Consider the following 25,564-nt stretch of genomic DNA (forward strand, 5'->3'; position numbering starts at 1 on the left):
AAGCAGGACAGAGCACATGATCTCCTGCAACAATACTTAAAATGCTAGCAACATTGGAGAGTTATCCCACTAATTTCCATGGGGCAGGCAAGTCTTTGAGAAGACCATCCTTCAGCCTCTGATTTAAAACCTAGATAGTCCTGGCCACCAAGCCGATAGAACCCAGAGGTGCATTTAGATGTTGTCCTGGTAAGAGAAGAATAGGAGAGGGAGTCGACCAGTAACCAGGAAAGGTTATTCACAACATTTTCTCTGCTACCAAAGCATATAGAACTTAACCTGTTGTGATTTATCCTAGTATTGCCCATTCCCTAAACTATCAATTCATTCATGAGAGGGATTCTTTTGTCTTTTACCCTCTAAGTAATCATGGGAGGCTTTCAATATGTATTACAATAGTAAATTAATTGGGTCTAGGTGAATCCAAATCACCCTCTCAGTCTGGGCCTAAAGATTTGAATAAATTTTATGTGTCCGTGGGCAGCAGGATGGGGAAAAGGACACAACTTATAACTTATAACTTGTTACCTGATATATTAGGTCAAGAAAAGAAAAAAGGAAGGAAAGAAGGAAGGAAGGAAGGAAGGAAGGAAGGAAGGAAGGAAGGAAGGAAGGAAAGAAGGAGAGAATAGAGAAAGCTAAATAGAGAAATGAAGAAAATGAAAAGAAGAATCAAGAAAGAAGAAAAAGAAATTTCTGAAAGTTACTGAGATGCCCAGGCTAGAAATTATGGTTGCAAAAATGCTTGGTGTTAGGTTATAGCTGTAAAAAAAACAAGCAAATATAGGTTAATGGGTAAAAGGTACATATATATTAACATTTAGAAAAGGCAATGTATATACATTTATTTGAGGGACAGGAATGTTTTATATTTTATTCTGTACCTCCAAGCAAGTGATAAGGTATATCTACCTCCCTGTAAAGATTCTAGGTGCTGGCATAGGAAAACATACAAAAACAAGTTCTCCCCCTCCCTTTCTTTTCCACTTTGAGCCTTCTGCTGGAGGCTTTTGGTGGAATGATACTATGCCAAGTTTATGAATTAACAAACATTATTAAATGTCTGCTATAGGCTCAAAATTGTATCAGGTGCTAGAGGTACAGAAAAGTATATTCACTGTACTATTAGGAAGGTTTTATGTTTCATTTATTTAAAAATGCTTTGCTCTTACAGAGCTGAAACCCATAACAATATTGAACTTGAGTGCATTCTCATTAAGAATTAGAATTACTAAGAATTAGAGACCCACACAAGGGTATTTCTCCAATGCAATTACAGCTTACATTTTTGCAAATGTGCATTGTAGTCCAAGTCTATTGTACTTTCCTTGGTGGTGTTGTTCCTTTAGAGCAAAAAGATAAAGTGAGACTCAAAGTACAAAGGTTCAAATTATTCTCTACAAGCACAGGGATGGAATAATGAACATCTCTTACTGAGACACTGCTCTAAGAATTTGACATGGAACCATCTATTCAATCCTTAACAACAGTTATACAGGTTGATACTATACCTTGTCTCATTTTATACATGAAACAAGTGAGGCACAGAGAGGCTAAGTAACTTGGACAAAGTTGAAGAGCTGATGAGTGGTGGAGCTGGGACTCTAGTTACAGAAATTGGTCTCCAGTGCCTGTACTCTTAACCCCTGCACCATATTGCATCTCAGGAGACTGGGATTGGGAAAATGCAAGAATAAAAACCAAAACCAAACAATAGAGATGAAGAAGAGCTCATGGAATCCAGAAACACCTATCTTATCCCAAATATTGCAAATGAGTGCTAAGAGCTCCTTCTTATTCTTAGCTGGGAGAGTAAGGTAGGGGAAGGCAGGGGGGCAAGGAAAGAAAAGGACTAAAGTGCTTCCCCTGTGTTCAAAGGGATACAATTGTCCTTCCCATAAATTAGTAGCCTGTATTGGCACATATGAAGAAAGGATAGAAATTTGCAAGCATACATACACCACTCTTTATCCAGCAGAGAGCACTACATCAAGTCAGCAAAAATAGCACTCTGTCAAAAATGAACCTTCCTAGCTTCCAAAAAAAAAAAAAACCATTTAAAAAGTAAACAGCATTCAAATTTATTTGAAATCATACCCTTCACTATGACATGGGATTCTGTCTATCAAGGGGTGGGGAGGGAAGGAGAGGGGAATTTCCTCAATGCTAACAGAGTTGATCTGTTCTTTATGACCTTTCTCAGGGCATGGGAAGAAGCTACCATGACCTACCAGTCCAGAAATTCTGCCAAGAAGCTGAGAGTCATGGGACTCTGCCCAGCCAGCTTTGTGGAAGTCAGTGAACGCTGTGTAGACATTAAGTCTTGATCTTTGAAAGAGGAAGCCAGATATAATATAGTTTCAAATGGCTGAGGAACCAAATGTGAGTAAATATCTTAACTGCTGATATTACTATCTTGGGCTTTGTTTACCCAGAGATCTATTTATCGACACTGATGAAAAACTTGAATTTTCCAATAGTCCATTACATTCTATATCCTTAACCATCTTTTCCTAAAGTAAAAGTGAAGGTAGTGAAGCATCATCTATGTCTATTAAAAATAAAAATACCACACAACAGGCTAAGAGATGATGTGGGCACATATTCTGCACACTCACACATCATTGGTATTAGTGGAGGGGCTCAAGTCAAAGCCAAGGTAGGTACAATAGGTAATACAGTCAACACAGCCACACATAATCCCATAAATTACTGCCACCACCAGATAGACTTCCTCTAGGTTTCCATAAATTCTAAAACCAATACTTTTTATACAATAAGGATACATTTCTTAAAGATCTTATTTTTAAAAGTTGCCATTGACGGGTGCCTGGCTGGCTCAGTTAGTTGAGCATCTGAATTTTGTTTCCACTTAGGTCAAGATCCCATGGGTCCTGGGACCAAACCCTGTGTGGGGCTCTACACTCAATCTCCTTGAGATTCTTTACCTCTCCTCTCCCTCCCCCTCTGTATCTCTCTCTCTCTCTCTCGAATAAATAAATCTTTAAAAAAGAAAAAATCTCTCATTGATATGGGTTAAGATATCAGGAATCCAGGGAGAGAGAACAGAGGGACATATATAGAGAGAAATGGAACCCCCCAACCCCCACCAAAAAAAGTTATAATAAACAATCAAAATGGTAGCTGAATTTTTTAAATAAATTCTCCAACCTTATTTTTATGATAACAGAACTTATTTTTATGATAACAGAAAGGATTTTGCCTGGGATTCTAGGTTACCATATACAGATGAAAGTTACAACTGGATAAAGCAGGTCATTCTTAAAAATATTTTATTTATTTATTTATTTGAGAGAGCAAGAAAGAGAGAGCATGAGCAGGATGAGGAGCAAGGGGAGAAGCAGAACCCCCCCCCTGCCCCCCGCACTGAGCAGAGAGCCTGATGTGGGCTTGATCCCGGGACTCCTAGATCATGCATGACCTGAGCTAAAGGCAGATGCTTAATTGATTGAGCCATCCAGGCACCCCAAAGCAGGTCATTTTGATACCAAACTGGAAAACTCCTATTTTTCATTTTCAAGTAAATTGTGAAACAGAAATTTCTAATGTTTAACTCATCCCTGGGATTCATTTTAGCCCTTATCCTTGCCCCACCCATCACTCTCACCTATCACCCCTAACCTATCTCTGACCTGTAGCCCAGGGGTGAGAGTCAGGGTCAGAGCCAAGACCCCTGAGAGGAGACGAGAATATATGTTTTGCCTATTACTTCAGATTAAAGTACTGGAAGTAGAGACGCCTGGGTGGCTCAGTGGTTAAGCGCCTGCCTTCGGCCCAGGGTGTGACCCTGGAGTCCCAGGATCGAGTCCCATGTCAGGCTTCCTGCATGGAGCCTGTTTCTCTCTCTGCCTGTGTCTCTGCCTCTCTCTGTGTATCTCTCATGAATAAATAAATAAAATCTTTCTTTTAAAAAAGTACTGGAGGGATCCCTGGGTGGCGCAGCGGTTTGGCGCCTGCCTTCGGCCTAGGGCGCAATCCTGGGGACCCGGGATCGAGTCCCACGTCGGGCTCCCGGTGCATGGAGCCTCCTTCTCCATCTGCCTATGTCTCTGCCTCTTTCTCTCTCTCTCTGCGACTATCATAAAAAAAAAAAAAAAAAAAAAGTACTGGAAGTTGAATAGTGCCGTGACAGAATGTCTCTACACAAAAATAGCTGAGTTGACATATCTGGGTCTGAATATCCTGCACTAAGAGACTTAAAATTATCAAGACACAAAGATATAAATAACAATGAGAACAAAACAGGTGGCAGGAGACATGGAACATGCTTGAGGACCATTCTCTGCTGCTCATCCTCAGTACACAACCCCCCATGAGACTCTAGCACCTAGTAGAATACCAGGGGATAAATTTAAGATAATGGGAATGACTCTTTGAGTTATGCAGAGAAGTATGAGGTCTATTCTGAATAAAATTTGAATCCCTTAGATGCTTTTAAATAATATTTGACATGAACAGTTGTGTTTGTTGTTTGTTTTCTGGAAAGTAAATCTGGTAGTGCTTTGGAAAATGAATGAGGAAGAGAAGACTTGGTATAAGAAAATAGAAAGGGAGTTGTTGCAATCTTCCAAAGGAGAAATAAGAAGGGAAGGAAAAAGATAATGGAGAGATTCTAGGGGCATCTCAAAATGGAATTTACAGAATTTGATAGCTAGTTGGATGTGGGAAGTAAAGGAAAAAGTGAAATCAAGGATGACACTGATGTTTCTAGCTTGGAATGGTAAAGCCATTGACTGGAGTGGTGAATATAAGAGAAGAAAGTTCAGGATGGGAGAGAATATGTTTAAAATATTTACAATAAGACATGATCTGTGGAAAAGACATCTAGTTATCACCAAAACAGATCTAAGGCTCAGGAGAGATTTCATTACTTGAGACACAGATTTGAGAATAATTTTCTTAAAATAGACCCCATTTGAACAGGCAAGACTGCCCAGAAATTGTTGATTATGTGCATGGTACTATCTATGCAAAATATTGTAGGAGAATATTTGTAGGTTAAATAAATATTGTTGAAATAGTTGCATAGACTCAAAGCTGGTTGAATAATAATCCTACCTGCCCACCAAAAAGTTAAACAAACAAACAAAAAAAAGTAGTTAACTGACAAGAGTTGTTTAATGACATGGACCCATTCTGGCTCCATCCATACAAGTTCTATCCTTTTTTCCTTCTTCTAGCAAGATGTGTCCCTCCATATATCTAAGGTTGATGCTGTGCTTTGGTATCTCCTTGCCTCTCTATTGTCTTCTTTCTAGCATTTAAACACCCTGGCTCAAATCTATCCCATCTTAAGAGACCATCCCTCAACCCAATAGCTCCCCACCAACAACTCATTTCTTTCCTTCCTTTTGCAATATATTTATTTAAAGACTATTCTATCATTTCTATTTCCTTCCTCACTCAATCTTAAACCCACTGTAAAGTAGCTTCTGCACCCATCACTTGGCTCTCACTAAAACCAACAATGACCTACAATATTAATAAACTCAGTGGATGCTTTTCAGTCCTGATTTCACTTAACCTCCCAGCAAAAGTTTTGATATAAGTGACTATCTCACTTTTAATGACTTCCTTTTATATTTATTTGATTTCTGTGAAAGTACCTTCTTCTGATTTCTTCCAATATCTATGGCCCTATCTTCTCACTTTCCTTCACAAGAAATAGTCTTCTCCCAGGCCTTATATACCAATGGTCCTAGATTTTTATAAACAGTCTTCATTTCCACTCCACACATTCCCTGAGCAATCTCGTCCATTCCCACTCTGTGAACTGTTCTGTGAATATGTGCATATTCCCCCTGTATTCATATTTCTATCCTAGAATGCTATCCTGAATTATAAATCAACATGCCCAGATGCCTGCTGGTCATCTTTGCTGGGAGAGCTTACAAACACCACAAATATGACATGTGCCAATCTGAACTCATCAACTTCCTCCCTGACCCTGTTATTTAAGAAAATGGCACTGTTATTCTGCCAGTTGCCCATGCCAGAAATCAAGGAATTATTCTTACTTATTTTCTCTACCATATATCCAGATTATTATCATATCCTGTTGATCTTATCACTCAAATATCCCTCAATCTTCAATGCCATTATTCTGTCCTGGCCACTGCCATTACTTGTCTAGATTATAGCTTTATATCTAGACTTCATGTCTGATATCTTGCTTCTTCTGCCCTACAGCAGCCAAATGATCTTAAAGTAAAAATCATATCAAGTCACCTATACCTAACCTCTCAAGTAAAAATTTCTTGTTATCCTTACAATAAATCCAAATTCTGGTTTTACAAGCCCCTTTGTGATCAGGTTTGGTGTTTTGTTTTCTTTTTTTTTGTTATGTTGTCTCACTGTTTATCATTCTGTATTTCCAGCTGTAATTTTCGGACATTCTGAACATTTTATAAACCTTTACCTCTCACCTCCAGGCTTTCATGCTTGGTATTTCTCTACCTCCACCTTGTCTTCATATCTCCAAATCCCATTCATTCTGTGGGTATCTGTGTGAGGGCCACTTCTTCAGGAAAGTTTCCCTGACCTCTTGGTGTATGCTCTTGTAGCCTCACAACTTAAAAAAAGAATCATATCATCCATCTCAATTTTACTTGTCCAATGACTACCCATATGTTCTATGAGGGAAAAGACCATATGTGACTTGTTCACTGTGATAGTCCAGCTCATGACACAGAGCAGGTGTTCAGTGAGCACTTGGTAACTGTGCTGGATGAATCAAAGTGAGTCATAGAGACTAACTATGCTACTCTGTGCATGACAAGAACTGGGAGAGGTAGTAAATAAGTTGGATAACAAAACTGGGTTCAAAAATTATCTTGATTGATAAAATTATAAAAATTAATAAAATAAATGTAACAGCCTATATTCATACTCAAAGACTTATTTATATAAATATAAAAGAAAGTTATTTTTAAAACAGCTATGAAAATATCTTTTTTTAAAATTAATTTTTATTGGTGTTCAATTTACCAACATACAGAAAATATCTTAAGAGCATGTGCAAGGACTTCAAACTCACATGGCCCACAGAGAGACATGGCTGATAAACAGAAAATGATGCTATCTTACACTGGATTAGTAGAATATTAGTGCTGCACTAAAGAAAGCCTACAGCTTGTTCTTTCATCATAGCCCTTGTCTTATGTTGTACCTGGCAAACATCAAGTATGTAAACAAAGCTTCTAAATGAAGAGTGAAAAGTCTCAAAGTGCTTTTGCCAAACTGACCACATCTGAAGAATAATACATAATTTTTGACATTGGTAACAAAGAGTGTGCAAAAAAAAAAAAGAATAACCTAGTCTTGAAAGCAATAATAATAATAATAATACCGTGGGCAGCCCAGGTGGCTTAGAGGTTTAGCGCTGCCTTCAGCCTAGGGCCTGATCCTGGAGACCCGGGATCGAGTCCCACGTCAGGCTCCCTGCATGTAGCCTGCTTCTCCCTCTGCCTGTGTCTCTGCCTATCTCTCTCTCTCTCTCTCTCTCTCTCTCTCTGTGTGTGTGTCTCTCGTGAATAAATTTTTTAAAAATTTAAATAATAATAATACTTTATATAGCATTATGTATTCAGCACTGTTCTAAGCACTTTATATATATTAACCCATCATATTAAGTAGGGACAATTATTATCCCCATTCTACAGTGATAAAGTGAGGCACAGATAGCTTATGTAACTAAGCATAATCATATAAGTAGTAAGTGACAGGGCCAAGTTTTGAAACCAGATAGCCAGCAACCAGCAGCCCACACTTCTAGAAATCAATTTTAACAATATTCTACTAGAAATAAAGAAGGAAAATCATTAGCCCAGGAGTGAGCTGGGAGAAGATCAGAAGAAAGCATGTTGACTGGCTTCATACTTTAAACATCAGACAGAAATCAAAAGGAAATAGATCCTGGCTCAGTAAAATGAAGAACTTTCTAATGCTTTGATTTGTCTCACTAGTAAATAGTCAGGGTCATTGGATTCCCTGTTAATAGAGTATCCAGGTAGAGGCTAGAAGTCCATCTGTACATGCTATCAAGGGCAGTCCACTCTGGAAAAAGGTGAAACTAGAGAACCCCTGAAGCGCCTTCATTCTCTAGGATCTCCAATGATAAGAATACAACACGGACCTCAATCTCAGATAGCCCAGACCAAGACAAATACAGCAAAACTCAATCAAGATGGAGATTTAAAAAAAAAAAAAAAAAAGATGGAGATTTAATAGGCAATAAAAAACTATCAAAATAATGAAATGGCTGGCATTCAGAACAGTTGGCCTTCACATCACCTTTAAAGATGAATATCTCAGCTACCTATTTCCATGTCAAGCAAATTTAGAAACGGAAGCAGCACAGCAAAAAAAAAAAAAAATGTCATGGTATAAAACCCTAAGAAATGCCAAGTTACTAATATATGAGACATGGGTCAACTCTTTATGCACCTGGTTTTCTATATCAATAGATAGTGTCAAAGAATTTATTTGAGTTGTTCAGACTGTGAAATCACTTCTTTCCCCCTCAAAAAGGAGAAGATCTGGTTAAACCTGAGATTAAAGAGGCGGATAAAAGTGCCCCCTGGACTGCGAATGCCAGGAATTAGACACACTGCTACTGTTGTAGCAGGCAGTCTCCAGGCACGATCCATTACAGGGACGTCTTCCATCAGATGCTAGCGAGGCTAATCCTTTTGCACAGCATGACAGCTTCTCAAACTTGACTATGGTGAATCCAAACCAGATTTTTATGCTATATGATCAGGTTTCAAAATACAAAATCATTTTTATATTGTGTTGAAGTTAGGTTTATTACATTTAAATTTGGAAACAAAGATATAGATGCCTGCAATGCAGCCTGTCCTGGACTGCCTTGATGCTCATCTTGCAGAATAAAATGTCAGATAATAGTAAGATAGAAATAAATGCAACCAGAGCTACTGTATAACAAAATGCTGTCAAATGATAACAGAGTTTTCCACACCCTTAAAGAGAACCATTCAAATTTCCATCTCTGAAGAAAGAGAGCTACATGTCACCAGAACATTCTCATTGATCCTGTAGCTTTAGCTTTTCAACTGAATGTCATCAACTCTGAAGCCAGTTAGTACTCTGACAGCAAGTTAGAAATTCTAGAGACTGACTTACCTTTTTGCAGTCAGATAAGGGCTTTTCGCTGGCCAATGTGCTGAAAATGGTGGTCTATAAAAGAGGAAAGTAGCAACACATTAGAATCATCTAAGTGTAATGATATTGACTCTGCACTGTTCATTTCTAATCCATGGTGGGCATCATTTCTTATGACTCCATTGATATCTCTGGATTTTAAAAACTGCCTGCCCTTCACTGCTTCCACTGCCACCCTACCCAAATTGGAACATTCATTATGGGGCAACAATGAGAGTGAGATAAGGACTCTTATTTATCATTATTTCACAAACAAGGTATCTGCAGCACAATTCAGTTAATTGTCAAAAATCACATACCTTGGAAAGAGGTGAGGAATCAAAGCCAAGAAGTCTGAAACTAGAACCCACCTTTCCAACCACACACAGTACTCTTTCTTTCTCTTCAAGAGACATGTGCAAAATGTCAAATACCAGGTCACTCAAGTGGAATTTATTATGAGCCTGAGTGATGAGGTGGAGCGTCTCCTCATTTAAGAGATTTGTGAATCTGAACAGCAGTACCAGATCTTATCATCTGATCTCTACTTTCTTTAGCACACTTGTTCTCCATGTGATCTGCTTTTTACATATTTTCGTATGTACTTTCCTAGCCTCATGAACCACTAAAAAGGCATTTTAGCATGCAAGGTCAGCTGGGATTTATACACAAGTTTGCTGCTTTTGGACTATCCTATAAAGAGTTAAATGAATCTATGGTCAACCACATAAATGGTGTTGAAATTTTTTCAGTAAACCTGTCCACTTTTTCTTTAATTACAAAATATATATTCTTAATGTGTCAATCTCCTTTTTGATCTATCCTTTTGAGGTAATCAATAATAATTGATCTGGGGTGCCTGAGTGGCTCAGTCAGTTAAACATCCAACTCTTCATTTCTACTCAGGTCATGATCTCAGGGTCATGAGATGGAGCCTGGTGTTGGGCTCTCCGCTGGGCATGGAGACTGCTTAAGATTCTCTCTCTCCTCTCTCTGCCCCTACCCCCTGCTCTCACACGCATGTGCACGCACTCTCCCCTCCCAAAAAATCTGTGTTCATCTTTCCAAACTTTCTCAATGTTTACCCAGATACATATTACATTATATGTAATTACATGACATGTATTAATTATCTGTATTATATTACATATGCACATATAGAAATTTCTTTCTTTCTTGAGATTATATCATCCTACTTAAGAATATAGTATCAGCAGCTTTCCAGGTCAGTTCATATAGATCGGCTCATTCTTCTAATAGCCACATGACAATGCATACATGCCAATATCCCATGCATGTATGCTTTCCTTTATTGATGGGCACTTGGTAGCTTCCAGGTTTTGGTTCTTTTGTTACTGCTTTTTGTTTGTCTACTTCTGTTTGGTATTACAAACTATGCTGCAGTAAACATTCATTATATATGCAATGCATATATATGCAATGCATAATATATATATTGTGTGTACATACATATATACATATTTATAGCAATAATTTTATTTTGGTTGAATAGGGTCAAAGCCACAAAAGAAATGTAAAATAAACAAAGACTTTCGTATGGCTTAAAGACGTAATATACACAAACATTCTCACCCTCTCTCCTCGCATAACATAAAAATATCTATCACCTCACCTAGGATTTTGCTTTGTTTTAGGATAAGCACTAGAGATAGTTAAAAATTGGAGCCAGCATATATTATGGTCCAAAGTAGTAATGCAGCATTAAAAGACAGAAAACACAGATGTGGATATACATTTTTAAAAGCATACTTAATGAAAAAAATAAGTTCAAGGTTTAGATTGGTATGATCTTGAAATATGGTTTGCTGTCAGTTTTTGTGTTTTTATTTTGTTTGTGAAGGAAGATATAAGTTATCTAGAAAGTTTTAATTAAAAGTGGAAAAAGGGGGGGGGGGTGTCTGGGTGGCTCAGCTGGTTGGGCAACCACCTTTGGCTCGGGTCATGAACCCGGGGTCCTGGGATCAAGCCCCACATTGGACTCCCTGCTCAGCTGGGATCCTGCCTCTCCCTCTGCCTCTACCCATGCTTGTGTACTCTCTCTCTCTCTCTCTCTCTCTAAAACAAGTAAATAAATAAATAAATATTTTTTAAAAGATGGAAAAGGGATGGGGCACCTGGATGGCTCAGATGGTTAAGTGTCTGCCTTTGGCTCAGGTCATGATCTCAGAGTCCTGGCACGGAGTCCTGAGTCAGGCTTCCTGCTCATCGGAGAGTCTGCTTCTTCCTCTGCCCCTCCCCACCCCTAGCTTGTGCACTTTCTCTCCCCTCTCTCAAATGAATAATTAAAATTTCTTTTTTAAAAAAGTAGAAAAGGGAAAGAAGGGAGAAATCTTAAGCAGTGGAAGAAAAGAGGAAAAGCAAAAGTCAAAAAAGAAGGGCAAGAAGAAAAGTTCACAAAAACAAACCTAACAGTTACTAGGAAAAAGAAAAAAAATAGTTCTCACAAAAGAAACAGCCATCTTTGCTCAAAGAAAATGAGGGCATGTGACCCATTCATCTTAACATAATCAAACCCACTGACCTAATTTCAACCCTGACAAATAGCAGCCCACGTTAACAGGAATGGATGTAGTCTAGAAGTTCCATGTCATCTTATCCTTTGCTGTTGCCAGGTATATCTACTATTGCATTTTAAGTAAGTTTAAGATACACCACCAGGAAAAGTAAATTAAGGAACACGTGATATTAGTGCCCTAGCCTCAGGGGAAATGATCTTCTATATTAAACAATACTATTCAACCTTCGAAAATAGTCTCAGGTGACCTGAAAAACATGTTTGGAGGAGATAGGTGAGATAAATGGGCTTCACTAAAAAAAATGAATACAAGTAGCTCTAAATGTTACATTTATAGAAAGGAACCACTTGAGCTAAAGGACAAATGTACAGTGAAATCTCAGTACCTGGAATGAGTATGAAAGAGATATGGGATGGGTCAATGAGAGTTTGTATCTTTAATTTGGCCATTTTCTAAGGGGATTTTACTTAAACGCTCTGTTGGTCTCATTGCGTTCCCTTCAAAAGGCTTGAACTGGCATTCCAGTTTCCTAATTACAGCTATTGTAAATGACTTTGGGTGGGCTTTCTAAACCTTCCAATAACATGTTCACTTTAATTACTGGAAATGAAAGGCTCAAAACATGGTGACTTATCCACACTGTGACCTTCTTGACTATTGCATCAATATTTTTGTACTAAAGAGGAAACCCCTAACAAGTCTCCTCCACCAAAGTTTGCATGATGCTGCATTTGTCAAAGGAGTGCAAGCACAATGGTGCACAATGACTTTTTAGAGCACTGATTTCTAATCCTGTTGGCAAAGTGACCAGCATGGGGTGAACAGTATTATACATAGAAGGTGTAGCACCTTGCCAAATGGATCTAGAAAGGTGAGGTCCTACTGTTGTTCATTTATATACTGATACCTGAAATTTCACTTACTAGAGCTCTGTTTTTTCACATCAGGCTTTGAATCATCATAGACAAACCCTCGAGGAATACTAGGATATAAGAGTCAGTGTAAAGAGGGCAATTGAAAATGTCATGTATTGTAACTGTTAGTCTGTTACAACTTAGAAGGAATGAGTTTATCAGATCTTTTTCTACAAGCAGATTTTTTGCTTTGGATTTTTTAAGTTTTCTGAAAATTTCAAAAACAGATTTTGATGAGAGAGAAATGAAGACTTACACAAAAAGGACGTTGGACACTCATGGTAATGGGAAAGCTCTAAAAACATAGGTCACATGAGGCTCCCTAAAAAGCAGACTGTGAGATGGAGATTAGCATACAGGAGGTTTATTAGGGGCTGCTCTCAGTAACTCCACTTGTGGAAGGAAAGGGAAGGGCCCAGGACCAAGCACAGGAAGAAGTTGGGCCCTGGTACAAATCACAAAGGTCTCAGTCCACCAAACGGGAAGCGCTGAACTAGGATCGACTTGTACCCTGCTGGGGTGGAGCTCAGAGCTGCCCTGGAAAGGCATGACCCTGGGCAAGATGACTATTTTCAGCCAGGGGCAATTTCCTGAGAGGGCTGTCAGCTGAGAGTAGTCAGCCAGCTGCTTTCCTAGCAACAGGGACATCTGTGTGGAGCACTGCTGCGTCCACTACAATATACTTTACTTTGACACAATTTGTTGAAGGCAGATACTGGTTATGACTGATTTATTCTAGTTGAACATGATCCCTTATTAGAACTTTGAGTTTGTTAATCTTTTATGATAGAATTTCTAGACAAATAAATGGGCCACTTGCTCAGGAGTCTAAGGTGCTTGGTTCTAATGTCCCTTCTTTACAGACCTCTTGTGAGCTTCAGATGGATGGATGGCCATACGGTCTTGAATTCCTCATTAGGAAATTAGGAAACCCATATTCATGTCCTTTTAGGTCTTGAGAACCTGGCTAATTTGAAGAAAATAGGCTTGATCTTATCAGGCACATCATTTAGAAATCAATGAGCATACTGCCTATTTCTTGCCTCCATCCTCTGAGGAAAGAACATTTGACTGAATAACATGGTCAGCTCTCGATTACCTACAGAGCTTGGAGAGCATTTTACAGGTATCCACAAAAGCATAACTTATAAAATGTCTCTACATCTGATTTTGAGAGATATTAAATAATGGTCTATTTAGAAGACTGGGGTAGTTAAACACATCTTCCTTAAATTAACATTAATGATCATAAACAGAAATATTCCAAGTGGCCAGAAAGGCAAAAGCAACCCAGAAGGAAGAATGACTTGGGATGAAACACTGGCACTAATGAGGCCTTGATCTGGTAACCCAAATGGAGGATCAGCAAGACTGATGGCTCATCCAGTGTGAAATACAGAAACAGACTCCGCTGGGCAGCTGCTTACTCCATTCTCACTGGTTGGAGTGGTTTGCAAACTGAGCACTGAAAAGAGACTCCATATGTTCAATACTCCTTTTTAAGAGAGAGTTTACCTCTGAGAGTTATTACAGTGTTGTCTCAGTCCCACTAAATTAGGTTTAGAAAAAGAAACAGAAACAGATAGGCTCTAACTCTCTGAGCTAGTTTCTTCCATGTAATGTCTACAACTAAGATTTATATTTTAAAAACAGCAAATATATGACACTTGATTAAAATGGAATTGTTAAAGTACTGGATTATAAAAACTGAGGAATTCAGAAACTGAATCTCTGAGATAGATGATAAAGTTACAAAATTTTATTTCAAGTATCAGTTGTTCCTTTACGTGTGTACGTGTGTGTATGTGTGTGTGTTTCATGCTCAGCCAAACACCACCAAATAGGCCAGCTAGTTTTGATAAATGGTTAAATACAGTAGAAAGCTAAGTACCATTTAAAGGAATAACGCCTGCATAAGGCATCTCCATTTGATTCCTGCCATTTTTACTGCACAGACACATTGGATGACTTCTTACTCATTGGTAGATGTCAGAACTAGACCTACTCGTATTACTAACAATTTGGAAGTGATTTACACATTGAATCGATGGGTCCCAAAAGTGCACACTACTTGGATGCTTTCTTAGACATTACCGTCGGCCAATTTTAGGATTTCTAGACAAAGTATAAATTTCCATTTGGTCTTCATGGTTTAGCAAACTAGTATTGATACATGCACACTGCAAATAGTGGCATCCCTCCAGGCAAAATGTGGCATTCATATTTTTTAAGTGCATGATTATAAAACACAACCAGCTAAAGGAAAAAAATTATACCCCTGAATAAATGATAAAATTACAGTGTTTTCTTGTAGTCCATGAATACTGAAAATTTCAATTAACCAAGTGAAAAGCCATTGAATGTGCCAGCAGGATTTATATCCCAGACTAATGACCATCATCTGCATCCTATTTAGCTAATGAAGGTTTGGAACACTTGTGGATAATTAAGGGAAAGCTGATGGGAGGAAATTCAAACCATGGAAAGATCAAATCTATTTATGTCTGCATTTAAAACTAAACATATCTAATAGTTCACTCAATCAAGGCATAATGTCTGTTCATTTGGGATAAGATAGATGCTCTTAAGTTAAACAGGCAGGTTTGCTCCCAAACACGAAATTCATTGCTCTTTCATTCATTCAATACTTACTAAATACCTTCCATGTGCCTCTGCCCTTGTGGATCAACACAATAGCACCATGATTTCCCTAATGTTTTCCCCACCATTTTCTGTCCTCCAGCTTAATTAAGTTTATAGCTCTGGTTTTCATTTTACCCACGTAACTACTGACCACCTGTCTGTCGTGACAGCCATGGCAGAGCTGCAATCCTTGAACATGACGGGAAAATACAGGGTGTACAACAGAGCACTTGGCTTTTTCTGACACCTGGCAGAGCCCCCTCAGGGGTGGGGTTCAGGCTCATTAATAGGTGAGTGTTCAAGTGGGAAAGACTAAAGACTGTTTGAGGAAAGACAACACCTGATATTCAGGGGTAGCAAAAATAGGAATCAAGCTCAGCGCAGTTCTATTGAATTTCATTAAATAGTTTATATCCATTTCATTCAACTGTTATTATCCCATGTGAGAGGAAGCACCTTAAAACCCTCACTGGGTCCCTGCCATAATCTGACAAATTTGTGTTTAACAAAAGTGATGCTTCCAGAACCCATAGATCCTAGGATCTATGTCAATGCTGAAAATGGGACACCTAGCTGATAGGTATGTTGTGGGGTCAACGAATGATGGCAACTCAATCAAGTGCACACATTTATGTTTTTTCAGAATCCCTTCCATGTCTGAAAGGAAAGTTGGATTTTTAAAAGTCAGAGCTTACACATAGCCAGTTAGGTATAACTTTGTCTAAGCCAGGGGGTCTCAAACATTAGTGGCACGAAAATCACCTGGAGGTCTTGTTAAACTAGTTGCTGGGCCCCACCTCCCGGAGGTTCTGATGTAGAAATATGGAGGAGGGCCCAACAATTTGCATTTCTAACACATTCTAAGGTTGATGATCCAGGTCTGGGAACCATCCCTCAAGAATCAGTGGTTGGCTATACCCAAAGGAAGTAAACAACAGTGATAACTATGCCTTTTACCATCTCACAAGAAAGGAAGAAGTGTCTTTGAATTTCCATAAGTATTAGTGACAATTAGTGACGATATTAATTGCTTCTGATATTTACATGAAACTTCCAATTTCAAAAGCCTCTTAACATACATTGTTTCACTTCAACTTCCAAACAAAACTATAAGGTAGTGTTATTAATCTCATTGTAGGACACCAAGAAATAAAAAGTTTAAGTGACTTGCCCAAGTTTTCTTAACTAGTAAGTTGTCAAACCAAGACTCAGGTCACTGGCCCTTGGAAGTATTTCTAGGGTAGAATTGTGCTATGAGAACTGTACTCTAGGATCATCATAGCTCAAGAAATTCATTTAAAAACTAACAAAGTGAGGTTTCTCTAGTCTGATGATACCAACGTCAAGGTTTCTTTACTGACAAACACCAATTTTTTCTTACTCAGCATCATTTATAAAAGCTAATGAGCCTTTGCATTAATAGTGAATTATATAAAAGAGATTAGGGGATCCTTGGGTGGCTCAGCGGTTTAGTGCCTGCCTTCGGCCCAGGGTATGATCCCGGGGTCCTGGGATCCAGTCCCACATCAGGCTCCCTGCATGGAGCCTGCTTCTCCCTCTGCCTGTGTCTCTGCGCCTCTCTCTCTCTCCCTCTCTCTGTGTCTCTCATGAATAAATAAATAAAATCTTTTTTAAAAAATAAAAGAGATTACATAAAAGAGAATCATAGAAAAGAAATTTTCTTAAAGCTCTCTTAAAAGGGCTAGGTGGAACAGAAACTGAGAAATGTATATATAAAGTCCAAATGCAAAGATAAGATTGGCAGCAGCTACGAACTCGAGAAAGAGAACACCATTGGGAGAAGAGGTATTATTTTTTAGTACCAGTTCCTCCTTCTTCCAGGGAATGGATCTTTGATGTTTCCACCAGATTAGCATCTTTGGGGCAGATAACCAGTAGGAAGCTCTGAATGTGCAGAGAGCAGAAGGAATTCCATGGTTTGCAAATAGCACAGAGCACAACAACAAGCACAGAGTAAAACAATGGGACGACCCGAGGCTGCTGTCCACAAATAGCCCCAGCCAGAACCACCATGAACAGGACAGACTCCCTCCCTTAGCTGCATCCCCACACCCCTGACCCTAGCCAGGAGGATCCTATGAGATGGTACACTTTGGGGCAAGGGGAGGAGAAGCTGTCAGAACACATTTCTTGCACTTCATGACAGTATTTGAATGTGGCCAATTAGTGCCAGGAGGAGAGAGCAGAGCAACAAAGAGCCTCAATGAAGACCAACAAAATACAACATATTGAGACAAACAACATCCACTGAGTGGTATTGAGCTTCATCTCACAAAGCTGCAGACCAGACTTCCCTAAAGCTATCAATATAACAAGGCTAGAAGTCCCTACTCAGGGTCATCTCATTGTTCTTCCCAGAGCAGAATATCCTAATCTGACCTACTAGATGCTAAAAGGAACAAATAAGAGGAGCAGAATATTTCTGTACATTTTGACTTTAAAAGAATAGTAAGGAAACTCAACACTAAAATTCTATGTCTCTTAGTATCTATAATTTTTGAGTCAGTAACTGTGACACTTTAAATACCTGGAGTACATCAGTTATTTTGAAAGATTATTACTCGATATTTGGGAACTTAGATCCTTAAGATCCCTCCAAATCTTGATCTCTACTGTCCCTTATACAAATCCCTTGAGAGGACTTGATCCACATTGCACTGTAAGCTCATGGAGGCCAGAGGCCCACTCTTTATCATCTTTGCATCCTATACTTTAAGTACAGTAATGAGCGTAAGAATAAGGACACAGTAGGGACTTCATAAATGATTGCTGAATGTATAGTGAATAAGACGAGGGAGGCAAGAGGAAGGAAAAAGTGGGGAAGGAGGAACAAAGGGATTGAGGCAGGGAGAGAAGGAAGAGTAATGCTAATGTGGAGACAATACATCATAGTGAGAAAAGTGTTACGAGTTGAATTGTGTCTCCCAAAAAGAGATGCTGATGTCCTGACCCCTCGTACCTAAAAATGTGACCTTATTTGGAAATAGGGCCTTTACAGATGATCCAGTTAAGATGAAGCTATTAGGGTGAGTTTGGACACAAACAAGCACAGAGGGACGATGAGGTAAAGACAGCCAAATGGAGACAGAGACCAGATGGATGCAGATGCAAACAGGAACACCAAGGATTGTTGGTCACCACCCAAAGCTAGGTAGAGGCAAGGAAGGATTCTACCCAGAGTCTTAGAGAGAACACGGCCCTGCTGACCCTTGATTTTGAACTTCTAGCCTATAGAACTGTGACACAATAAAATTCCATTGTTTTAAGCCACCCAGTTTATGCTTTTTGCAGTAGCCCTAGCAATCTAATGCCATAGTATGTACCAGGATCTCTATCTACTAATCAATTATAACAGTGATTGACAAGCCTTTCCTAGAGAGGGGCAGATAGTAAACATGTTAGAGTCCGTGAGCCATAAGGCCTCTGTCACAACTCAACTGTATCACTGCAGTATGAAGGAAGTCACAGAAAATACATAAATGAATATGTATGGCTGTGTTCCAACACAACTTTATTTTATAGACACTGAAATTTGAATTACATATAATTTTCATGTTTTGCTTTTTTTTTTCAAATATTTAAAAATGTGAAAACCACTCTTAGCTTGCAGATTATTCAAAAACAGACAGTGGGCCAGATTTGTCCCGCAAACTATATTTTGTTTGTCTTTGGGTAGAGATCTACCTGACTCTAGTCCTGATTCCGCTAATTACTATTTTCATAACCAAGTGGTTTCCATCTTCAAGAGAACATAAGGAGGCACCTGGATGGCTCACAGGTTAAGCAACTGACTCTTGATTTTGGCTCAGGTCCTGATCTCATGGGTCTGAGATCAAGCCCAGTGTCAGGCTCTGTGCTCAGCAGGAGTCTACTTGGATATTCTCTCCCTCTGCCCTTTCCCCCACTCACTCTTGCATGCTCTCTCTCTCTCTAGTAAATAAATAAATCTTTTTTTGAAAAAAAAATAAAAGTAATTTTTTTAATTTAAAAAATTAAAAAAAAAAATTTTTTTAAAAGAACAAAATAGACTTCTCTCTACCCACATAGAAGGTTATGGGGAGGATGAGATGAAAATCATATACTTCAAAATACTTTGTTTACATAATAGCATTGATATTTGGATATATTTACTCTGTCTTACTCTTCAGAAATAAATATTAACATTAAGGTCAGGGTGATGATCAACTGACTGAGTCATGGAGACAGGGCAGGGTTGACACAAAGGTATAAGCCCCTTCAATTACCTTCAATTATATCTTCAGATATATCAGGGAAATGGACAAGGAGATGCATACCACACACAAATCTGTGAGCAGATGGACTTTCCGAGGTAAACAGCAAGTCCAAGGCAAATGTTCATCATTTTTGGTCATATTTGATCCTGGGCTATGGCTGAACCAAGAATTTCTTCTTCTAGGGAATGTTCTGGACTAGGACAGTTTGCTGCTGAAAGGCTGTACTGTAACTCAGTTCCCCAGATGATCACTCTAAACAAACATTCATCATCCACCAAAGCTCCTCTGACCATCTTGAGCCCATTTCTATAGTGCCAACAGCTGACAAAGCCATAAATATTACCCTCCATGCAGAATCATCTTCACACTCACCACCATAAGGAATTGGAACATTGCCACTGTGCTCTGCAGGGACTGGTCTTGAGCTGACAGCTCCAGATTTTCAGGTCTGGCACAAGGTAAAGCCAAAGAGAGCACCAAGGAACAAAGAAAATAGTTCACAGGAGGAAATACCACTTTGCTCACAGTCCACAGGGCTGCAGACTTCCCTGGAACTGAATCATGCCCTTGAGGAGCCAAGAACATACCCTTCCAAATTACTAGCATAACTCACCATGGTCATAGAAAGTAGGGGTTTTTTACTCCAAATTAATTATTCCAGTTATCCTTCATCCCTAAGACTATGTATTTCCTGGATGTAGAGAGAAGTGTTGTCACTAAGCTTTTTCTCAGTTCCCGACTTCTCATACTCATGTTTGAAGTGAACAGAAGAGAATCTACAACCTCAGCCGACAATATACTGGTTGCTACCAATATCTATACTTTCATCCTCCCTGTTGCATTCCTCCCCATTCCCACCTCCACCCTAGCACCTCACTACCTGCCTTCCTAAGAACAGAAAAGAGAGCCATGGTTGTTACATCTCTCTTAGCAATGTGATACTTTCTTCTAAAAGACTCTCACATAAAAGAATGGTGAGGCCAGAGCTGACCCTCATGGGTGCAGGGCAGCTTAATGGAAAGAGAATGGGCCCAAATCCTAGCTCTGCCCCTTGTCATGGGGACTGGGACACATCACTTAAATTCTCTGAACAATTCCTCATCTGTAAAATAGGAGTGAGACTGTTTACCTTAGAGTATTTTGCAAGAATTTAACAGGATGTGTGCTCAATAAAGAGTACTATTATTATTATTATTTCTGAGAACTCTGGAATTCTTCTCTAGCTCTGTCTCCAGCCACATCTACTCTACAGACTTCACAAATACCCACTGATAGGGCTATATTTGTGCCACTAAGCCCATAATGGTGAATGGGGAAGTAAGGGAAAAGCTATAAAATTACTTGAAGCCTGGCCTCCACAGAACAAGTGGCTGGGAGAGAGAGGAAGGATCAACCTTTCCTCCCTTGAACAATCTTCAGATTATTATTAGCTGGCAAATCTTCATGCTGCTGGTTAAACTAAATGGATAATGACTTATGCTGTGAAGTATAGTTGTAGGTGCTTGATAAGATTCCCTCCTTCAAACTTCTCAGGAAAGATGGGGATTAAGCTGGTACCTGCCTTGGGCAATGAAATTAAAGGTGTTCAACTTTTGGAGGGGTTCTGACTAGTGGAGAGGTAAGGGATATCTTTTTTCATAAGGTTTTAACACAATGTCTTTCTTTCTTTCCCTTTTTCATAGTAATTCCACGTGCTAATATATAGCTAAATATATCCATCTTCAAAAAAGGAAAAAGAAAAGAAAACCAATGTTTTGTAATTTGTTAATTTGTAATCCAAGCTGATGAAATACTAACGTGTAAATTTGGAGGGTGAGGAGGAGGAAGGTCAAGAAAAGAAAGACATTTTCATAATTACTATTACAAATCATTTAAACAGACACACAACAAGAAGGGAAGGTACAAGGCCCAACGTGATGGGTTCCTGTTTAAAAGCCCAACACTGTCATTAATAAATGAAAGGTAATGCACCATTATCTCAGACACTGTAAATGATGGTTTGACAAAAAAAATCAATGGCTATACAATTTTACTGTACACCAGAAATAATAATAAAAGATCTAGCTTGCCAAAAGCACATTTCATAATTAGAACACTGCCAGATGCAGTCCTTGTCGTTCTGAACTGATGCATCTTCATTTCTTCAGAGAGTTTATTTGGAGTTCTACCTTCACAAGCTCTCCAAGTTAAAGGCTAATAAGAGATGATTAAAGTGTTCCCCAGGGCGTGGGGAAATCCCTTGTTTCATTTTTGTTTTCATTTCTTTCCAACTACCCTGGACCCATTTATTCAACAAACATTACTGAGCACTTATGTTGCAGGCATTAGGCTGGATTCTGCTAGGAGGATTTTGATGAGTGAGATGTGCCTTGAGAGATGAGAAGCAAATCTGTGAAGCTTTCCATACACAGTCTTTGGAGAAGTTCTACTGAGTTCTGACCCTAGTTTTCTTCTCTTCCATGTCTTCCTTCCTTCCTATGTGATTTCTTTTTACTTTGAAACACTTCTGAACTTTGTACATATTTCTATAACAACCTTCAGCCCACTATAATGCATTTATTTGATTATGCCCCATGCCTCTTCTTTGGAAGCAGAGGCCATGCCATATTCATATTCCTATTCTAAATGTCACAATGGCTGGTACAAAAAATTTTTTTATTTGTTGAATATGAGCATAGTCCATCTACTTCTGTGGCTTCAACTACTAGTATATGATGATCATTCTAAATGTGTATATTCATCCCTGATCCCTCTCCCAAGCTTCAAAATCATTATTTTATTAAATACCTATTGCCATTAAGTATCTTCACTGGAATGTCCCACGAGCATCTCTAACTGCGAGTTAGTCCAAAACCGAACACAGGTATTCCCCTCCTGAAAAACTGTCACCAATTGTTCATATATTGCTTAATGATGAGACCATCATACTCCCTCTTTCAATCACAAATCTCAATGTCTTTTCTGACTCTTCTCTCTTCCTTACCCATCACATTCTATTGACTTGACTACAGGAAACTCTCAAGTCATAAAGCTTTCTAATAGTCTAAGACTAGTTGTAGTGAGGCACCAACTGTGTATAAGAGGAGTTGAAGCCACAGTTATCATTGAGAGCACCTAGGAGAATATGTGATTATAAGGTGATATTTCTTAAGATGAAGAGAGAAAAGAACCAGCTAAAGAAATTTAAGAAAAATCAGTCAGAGGAGAAGAGCCAGAGTGTTGTCATAGAATAGCATTTCCTAAAAGAAATGTAGGAAAGCACTTCCTCAAAGAAACTCCTTGATCTTCCTTTTTTTTTTTTAAAAAAAAAATTTTTTTTATTATTTATTTATGATAGTCATACAGAGAGAGAGAGAGAGAGAGAGGCAGAGACATAGGCAGAGGGAGAAGCAGGCTCCATACACCGGGAGTCCGACGTGGGATTCGATCCCGGGTCTCCAGGATCGCGCCCTGGGCCAAAGGCAGGCGCCAAACCGCTGCGCCACCCAGGGATCCCTGATCTTCCAAATCAGAACTAGACTCCCATTCTATGTGCCCCCACCTCATACCATACTAATCACTGTGAGACTGCTTATCACAGTATACTTTAAATGTGTACCTGTCTACATCCCTCATAGAATATTAGTTCCTCAAAGGCAGGAACTATGTCAGTGCCAGTATATGGCACAGAGCATGAAACATAGCTAGTACTCAATAAATATTTTTTGTTGAACAATTGAAGAGATGAATGGTTAAATAAATGAGTGAAACTGGGTCAAGAAATCACATAAGGATTGAAATATGCCCCTTATTTTAGTGTTCAGGAAGATACTGCATGATTTCTATTCTTGTGTTTTGCCACATATGCCCCTATAACTCAACAGTTTCACAGGGAAGATCCAAGAACTTGACATAAAATGAAAGCCTCATGGCTGTCACTTGGCCTTCCTTGCCAGAGCCATCACTACAAAGATGGATAGAAGGCTCTGAATAGGTGAAAATAGGTTTTATCCAATGGTTTTCACCCAGATAACATATAATAGAGTCATTACCTCCTTTAAGAGATGGAAAGTTAAATACATCATTTCAAAATTGCTTCAGCAAATAGTACATCTCTTTAAAGGCATAGAAATTTTAAGCAAATTGGGATCAACTCATCTCTTAGCAATCTTGACTTTTTGGTTATTATATCTTGTATATGCTATAATCATATGCCCTCTATTTGGGAAATCATTGCAAAATAGGCCAAATAGTTATTTATCATCATAAGACCCCAAGTTGCTGATATAAAAGAAGTATTTTAATGACAAATTCCTAGACAAATGAATGGAACAGTCCCTCCAACAGATTGCTAATGTTTTGTTTTTAGATTTACAAATGAGGAGAACTTGAAATAAAGAGGATTAAAAATGGAAAACAAAAGTACAGTCTATAGACAACAAATGGCCTTCAGGACATGAAGTAGGGAATTAGAAGAGAACATATTTCAGCAATTTCTGAGAGTTGCAGGGAATTGAAAAGTTAGCTACCCCAGGACACTGCAAATATAATGATGACCAGTAACTGCTTTTGTTCTCTTGTCCTTTGTGACTTTACCAGTGAGTGTCATTTACATACAAGGGACTGTCACAGCAAAAACCTTTGAAAGGAATTTGCTATGTTTTTTCAGTCTTGCCCCTTGGAAGTTAAAAAAGACCAATTAAATCCTTCCGATCAAGGACATGGATCTCCAGGACACTTGTGAAATCTGATCGAAACCATATTTTTAAGCAGATAAACCAGCTTTCTGGGCCTTTTCCCCCCTCCCCCCCAAGGCATTTTTGAAAACCATTTCCTAGAGTGATCTGTCAGAAGATGAAGGAAACCCAAATACCCTGAATGAGTTGTGCTATGCCCCATGCTGTAGGGACACTGTTTACTCCAGGCAGCCCAGGGCACAACAGAGAAATGATTCACTTTTCAGGGACATCAAGTCTCATTTCATCCTTTTGATCACAAAGATTGAGGCTGGAGTTCAGAAAAACTATTGCTATATTGTTTAATTGGATATCTCAACATTTTTAAAAGGCTGCCAGAGGACAAATGTACATTGTTCAAAGAGAGCTGAGTTCTACAGGCTGTTAAAGAGAAGCAGTGTACTGCAAAATATCAGTCTGATCAATATTGCAGTAAAAGTATAAGATTTGTAGTCAAAATACATAAATACACTGTTTTGAATAGTGACCCATTGTAGCAGTACGACTCTGTACAAGTTACTGAACTTTCTAGGCCTCCTTTACTATAAAATGTAAGTTTCCTTGACTGCGTAATGAAAACAAACAAAAAACCCCACTTCACAGCATGGTGAGGATTAAATATGATTATATATGCACTTAGCTCAAACACCTGGCAGACATTGAGTAAATGTTGTTCTCTCTTCCACTCTGAGCCTTTTTAAAAAAAAAAATTGGACTAGAAAAGAAAGTTTATCTATCAAACAAATTTTGAAAGAGCACTAAACTCTAACAAATTAAGATGGGTATACCATAATAGCAGATACAGTATTTTATCACATAAGACATCATTGATTATAAGACATCACTATAAAAGAAAAAATGCCTCTAATTATATGTTGCCATTCATTATATGAAGCGTTATAGTTTCAGAAATGTTAAAATATGAAAATGTTAATGTTAAAATATGCACATATTTTTATAAAATCAATGAAATACAGTAAGTGCCTAGGATTCCAGATGAGCTTGGAGATAAAACAGAAGCAAGAACCAGGAAACAGAAAATTCCATATTTCCCTCTGAGGTTTACTGTCTTTATCTTAAAGGGAAAAAAAAATCATGAATGTATAGGCCAAACTGTCAAGCCATTGCTCAGTTGGGAGTTCCTTTAAATGCCAATTTACCCAGTTTACACAAGTAACTAGATATACAGAAATAGCTTATGAGGAAAAAGGCAAATGGAAGAAGTAAGGGCATTTTAGAAGGTTTTACCATCTGCTTTATAAAATCATAGTTAATTTCCATCTTAGTGTTTCCTTATGTTTAAGTATTTCAAGTAC

General features: G+C 38.6%; 1 protein-coding gene across 3 annotated transcripts in view; it reads right to left on the reverse strand.

Annotated features, from left to right (window-relative positions):
* The window catches only part of RASGEF1B (RasGEF domain family member 1B), a 559,901-nt gene that overhangs the window by 356,019 nt on the left and 178,318 nt on the right, over positions 1-25,564 (reverse strand). For all 3 annotated transcript variants that reach the window (XM_041759001.1, XM_041759002.1, XM_041759003.1), the window contains one exon: positions 9,166-9,219. In XM_041759001.1, coding sequence (XP_041614935.1) covers positions 9,166-9,219 — 54 coding nt within the window. The remainder of the gene's footprint in view (positions 1-9,165; positions 9,220-25,564) is intronic.

This window comes from Vulpes lagopus, chromosome 6, assembly GCF_018345385.1.
Source record: "Vulpes lagopus strain Blue_001 chromosome 6, ASM1834538v1, whole genome shotgun sequence".
In the NCBI taxonomy this organism is placed as follows: Eukaryota; Metazoa; Chordata; class Mammalia; order Carnivora; family Canidae; genus Vulpes; species Vulpes lagopus.